Source organism: Labrus bergylta, chromosome 17, assembly GCF_963930695.1.
Source record: "Labrus bergylta chromosome 17, fLabBer1.1, whole genome shotgun sequence".
NCBI classification, from domain to species: domain Eukaryota; kingdom Metazoa; phylum Chordata; class Actinopteri; order Labriformes; family Labridae; genus Labrus; species Labrus bergylta.
Window position 1 is genome coordinate 7,392,582 of NC_089211.1, and position 5,949 is coordinate 7,398,530.

General features: G+C 41.4%; 1 protein-coding gene across 1 annotated transcript; it reads left to right on the forward strand.

The window, feature by feature from the left end:
* Positions 1 to 478: 478 nt before the first annotated feature.
* LOC109988558 (protein SET) lies at positions 479 to 5,706 on the forward strand. Its single transcript, XM_020640079.3, has 8 exons — positions 479 to 700; positions 2,585 to 2,642; positions 2,729 to 2,871; positions 2,955 to 3,058; positions 3,143 to 3,256; positions 3,378 to 3,548; positions 4,461 to 4,595; positions 4,695 to 5,706. Exons 1-8 carry the CDS (start codon positions 631 to 633, stop codon positions 4,713 to 4,715), a joined length of 816 nt encoding a protein of 271 aa, XP_020495735.1. The 5' UTR covers positions 479 to 630; the 3' UTR covers positions 4,716 to 5,706.
* Positions 5,707 to 5,949: the final 243 nt, after the last annotated feature.

Here is a 5,949-nt window from a genome sequence, read left to right on the forward strand (position 1 = left end):
AAAGAATACCTCTAGATGAATCAAACTTAAACTGTGCAATTAAAAATAGATTTATACAAGAAATGTACATAACTCGTGCAGGGATAAAAAAATATATATATGCGTAGTTTAAAGCAAGAACCTATAAACAGTTGAGAAAAAAAATCTGTAATTAGACCTGAATATAAAAAAAAAAGTTGTGTTGTTTATATATGTACAGCAATGTTTAAAAAAGCAGATAGTGCAGAATTATCAAAAACAGACATTAAATAACATGCAGTTTTTTATTATTATTTGCTTATCTGTGTTTATATTTAATGTTATACTTTTGTACACTGAGAGCACAGTTCAGAAAAGCCAAAGGCCCTGTGTGTGAAAGCAGCAAACATGGCCAATAAAGCGGAGTCTGATTTCCTTTTCAGCGTATTTGAGTTGCAGTGTCGCACTCCGGCCTGATGGGGGCGCTAGAGGACAATAAACATGTTAGAAACAAGCGCGTGCAAAGCTGCGCTCAGTCCTCCTTCTCGTGTGCAGGGAGACACGCGCACTCCGTGTTAGTAGGTGGAAGTAACTTTTATCCTCCGGAGAAGAGTTAACAAACAACACCTGGGATATAAATCTGGTCGTAAAGCGTCACGAAGAACGATAACCATGTCTGCCTCATCGGCGAAAGTGAGCAGGAAGGAGAATTCAAATCACGACGGAGCGGACGAGACCTCTGGTAACAGGAATGGCGGGTCTCTACAGAAACGCCATTTTCATTTGTTTATCGTCGTTTTGTCGTCTTACGCGGAGTTTGTTCACTAAAATGCAGACAAAGCGATGCTATGTTAACGCAGAGACCGCTTAATTCTGCTCCAGCTGCGTATCAACAAAGGAGCTAAATACTGCGTTAGCATGCTAACACGATGCTAACACTGAGCTAGCCGTTAGCATGTGTTAGCTTCTACTTGAAGGAGAGAGAGTATTTACACCGTGTCGGCTGCAGCTGGCGTCATAATGTGCAACTTTAGATCACGAACACAGTGTGGGGAAGTTTCTCGTGTGAGTGTATTGGTGATATCTGTGGGGTCTCTCATGCACCAGCTTCGGGATTGTTTGCACACATAATTAGCATCAAATCCTCGTTTCCTTTGAGCCTGAAGAGGGCGGCACGGATCACGTTAGCCGCTCTGTTTACCCTACCCACGCGTGTTAGCTTTTGTTGTGCAAGCTGCAACCCGAGGCGATGTAAACAATCGCTTTGCTTTTTTTTTTATTGTAATAAAGTCACTATAAGAGTTTCTGTGCGTTAATGTGAGTTAACACTCCGGGGAAGCTTCTCGGGTTGTAGATGTGAGCTCAGAGCAGATAAAGCATGTCGGCGTTAAGCTCTTCATTCAAACCAGGCCGCCTTTAGCTTTAACAGGAAGCTCCAGACTGCGGGAGGCAGAGGGTCCCCACACACACACACACACACACACACTGGCGTCCCGCGTTATTTTACTGTTTATGTATATTAGAGGTAAGACTGATGATGTAAAAACAGACCACTATATCAGAATCAGAAACACTTTATTAAATCCTCATTCAGTCGTTACAGTTGCTTTTTTTTTTTAAACTAATAATACAGTAGTAGAAATATATGAATATAAATGGAGATGTGAATACAACAAGAGATAATAAAAGTACAACAATAAAGAGTGTATAAGACATAAAACTGTGTGGAAAAAGCTGAAAATAATTGTAAAAATGACATTTAGATCACGATAATTAAGCAGGATATCTTGCCGATTTAACATCTCATCGAACTAATCAATAAATGAAAAACAAAACTAACGGGGTTTTTGAGGAAATGGAGATGTGTTCTTGTGGCCAAAATATCACAACATACACTTTAAACAGTTACCATACATGATGAAACACGCCACAGTATCTTCATGATCGTGGGAAGTCAGAGTCATACCTGAAACAAAAGTGCAGGATATATTACAGCAGTATTGGTCTCTCACATTGTGTTATTGTTCAGGTTACGGCCTGGTTAAGATCCAGATTGCACGGTTTAAATGAAAAAAAATCATAATGGAGGAGTTTACAATGGTCAGTGTTGGTTATTAATTATTGTTAGTGCTATATAAATTGTCTTTATTGTCATTTACTGTAACATTCATCACATTCAGCCCACACACACCCATAGAAGTTTTAAAAAAAAAGGTAATTGACAGAGGAACAAAAAGTTAATTATTATTAAACTTGTGTACAGTAATTCACATTACAAGGAATAAAAATAAATGCACATAAAATGTTGCACATTATGAAAAAGAAAACAATTAGACATTAAATAAGAAGCAGTGTGGTTTTTTGAACGTTGTGAGCTAAGCAATATTTACACTGCTTATCTGAGCTTCAGAGTACAGAACTTTTTACAATAAAGCTTTTACATTTTTTTTATATAAAGCTCACGTCTGTACATCCTCCGTCACTGCATCCTGCATGTAAAGGAAGTGCGTCATTGATACGCCTTACCTGTTCTGTTTATCGTGGGAACTTTATTAGTTGCTGTTGTTGGAAGTTAAACATTTTTATTTAAAGTCCTGTGTTTCAACTGATCTTAATTTCCTTTCAGAAAAAGAGCAACAGGAAGCGATCGAACACATCGATGAAGTACAGAATGAAATTGACAGGTGAGTCTGAATGTTACCTGTGAGCGTTGGCCGAACGTAGAGATTTTTCCCCATTTGACTGTTTTTTCCTCTTTTCTTCCCGTCAGACTGAACGAGCAGGCGAGTGAAGAAATTTTAAAAGTAGAGCAGAAGTACAACAAATTACGCCAGCCGTTCTTTCAGAAGCGATCAGAACTCATAGCCAAAATCCCCAACTTCTGGGTCACAACATTTGTCAACCATCCACAAGGTACGCTCTTTGATTCTTTTACCCGTCTGTACGGTGAAGCCAAACATGTTTTTACAACTTCTTTCTACTTTTTGGACTTTTAGTTTCAGCACTTCTGGGCGAGGAGGATGAGGAAGCACTTCATTACTTGTCGAGGGTGGAGGTCACCGAGTTCGAGGACATCAAGTCTGGATACAGAATAGATTTTGTGAGTGTTTGTGGTCCTTTCTCCTCGTTTCTATGAACTAAGTTGTGTTGTATTCTGACACAGGTGTGTTTTTCTTTTTGCTAGTATTTCGACGAGAACCCGTACTTTGAGAATAAAGCCCTCTCCAAAGAGTTTAATGTGAACGAGAGCGGGGATCCTGTTTCCAAATCGTCTGAAATCAAATGGAAAGCCGGAAAGGTTGGTTGCCTCTTTCTCTTCCCATTCTGTGGTTTTTGATGTTTTTACACTTTATTGACCGTTATTCTTCTTCCTAAAACGAGACAACTTTTCAAACCTTTTGCACGTTCTCCCCCTCCAGGACCTGACAAAGCGTTCGGGCCAGACGCCAAACAAAGCTGGGAAGAAACGACAGCACGAGGAGCCCGAAAGCTTCTTCACCTGGTTCACCGATCACTCAGACGCCGGAGCTGACGAGCTGGGAGAAGTCATCAAGGACGACATCTGGCCCAACCCGCTGCAGTACTACCTGGTAGGCTCAGAACTCATCTTGAGTCTTAACAGGATTCCTGTTTAGATTATTTCCCATCATGCCCATGGTGTTCATTTACAAGAAGACGACAAAACATGCCGCATCATCAGATTCAGTTCAGATCTCGTCTGTGATGAAAAGTTTGATGTCAGATTTGTTAGAAACGAGCAGCAACCTCTGGTGTTGAACAATGAAGCCAATGAGGAAGTGCCAATACCTGCAATTCTAAGAGTGTCCACTTGAGGCTGGCTGCAGAAGCACAGGAAATCACGTACACACCCACATGAAAATTCCCATTGTGGTAGACCTGAGTGACAGGCGGGCGCAGTGTACCTGTTTGTTAGGAGGTTTAAAACCTGCCTCAGCTCCAGCTCTGAGCCTGTCGTTATGGGGACTGAAAGTTAGGTTGAGACAGGATAACCAGCATGGTGACCGCACTCTCTAGTCTTCAAAAGCCCCCCTTCAGTAACCTCTGGGTGACATCACGTTTACTTACAGTCTATGGTTAGAATTGTGTAAATGTGAAGCATCCAAAACAGGCAGAACGATAACTTTTACTTTGTCCAGCTAGCAGTTATACTGAGGAGGAAAGCGCTGGCTGAGCAATCGAGAGCTTTTGCATGAAGCGTTCTCGGTAGGCAGTAAAACTGCGGGAATATCAGACATTTGGAAAAGAGTGCCAGTGATGTCAACAGCGCCTTTCTGAGAAGTTGAAAGATTTTTAACCTGAGCGCTCGGAGCAGCCGCACAAAAAAGGCAAAGCGCTCGGTAAAAAGCTTCTGGGCTTTTCCACTACTCATCTAAAACAATTAATAGATGCTAGCGCTAGAAAAAAAACATCTAACTAATGCTGGGATGAACTTTTTTCAGATTTCCAGTGAAAGTTTTTGAATGAATCACTGTCATCCAAAGGTACCCGACATGGAGGATGAGGAAGGAGACGGAGATGACGATGACGACGACGAGGAGGGTCTGGAAGATATCGACGAGGGGGAGGAAGAGGAGGGTGATGATGATGACGAGGATGGTGATGGGGAAGACGGAGAGGTAAGAGGGGAAAACAAGTTTTTTTTTAGAAACTCAAATGATTAATGAGATGTTTTTCTTGGAATAAACGATGTGATGTCTTTTCTCTTCTCGTCTCAGGATGACGGAGAGGACGATTAAACTTCTCGGCTTTCACTTTTTCCCCTCGTCCTCCCTCTGTGATCATCCTACAAACCTCGGGAGCAAAATCTTTTGTTTGTTTATTTTTTTCTGGGTGGGGAGGGGCGGGATTTGTATAAAAGTAATAAAAAAAAAATCTTGTGTGTCGTTAGCATGTCCATCCTTCCTCCTCTGCAGCCCTGACGTATCCACGACGGCCGGCTCCTTACAGCAGCAGGTGTGCGTCGGGGTTGCAGCGGGGGGGAGGGTGGCCCTTTGAAGTCTCACCTGTCATTGTTTCCCTACATCTCCCAAAGACATGCAAAAGAATAAAAAAAACTTTGTAGCATTCTGCACGTCAACCTACGTAGATTTAAAATACGTACAATAGCAATTTATATGTCGGATATGAGTTCTGTTGAAGTTGTGAGTTGAATAAAAATAAGCCATGGTGCAGTGATAACTTAATCATAGCATCCTAAGCCACTTTTATATATATAAATATATACGTGTATATTATAATATATCCAGTGGTGGGCGGGACTAAGGCTTATTACTAGAAGTTGCATTTTCCTTTGTGACTTGTACTAATGGAACTGATTGAAAGCACCAGCTTGTTCCTTTCAACTGTTGTAAATGTTTTTGGGATCTTGGTGGGACGGGTGTTATTGTACACAGTTTGAAGGCGGGGGTGGGGTGGTGAGGTGCGGGATGGGCGGGGCAGCAGTAGGGCTTTGACAACAACTCTGGACGTCTGTTTAAGATTTTTCTTTTTTTTGTGTTTTTCAAGCACCCACAGAAAACGTTTGAATTGTACATTTTTTTTATATAAACCGTAAAAAAAAAAACCTTTTGAGCTTGGCTTAACATTTTGGAGATGATGAGAGATGAGATGTTTTCTGCGGAGTCGTCTCTGTGGCGTCTGCAGCGCTTCTCCTGTTCTGCTGGAAACCTGTTGGCGTTAAATTAAGTGTACCAGTTGCTTTGTTACAATAAATAAATGAAAACATGATGCTGGGAGTAGTTTGATCACATTTGGGCATTCCAACACACTTTTTCTCCAATTGTTGCTGCAAACGGAAGTGAATCTATTAAACTTGTGAAATTTGACGGTGAACTGATAATTTGGATCCACTGAGAGACCAGCGTCTAAACACGTGGATCTTCAGAGGTTCTTTTTTTGCTTGAACCCAGTTAAAATCTTATCTGCACGGTCCCAACAGAACAGCTGGGTGGAGATGCTCATCTGTTTTTG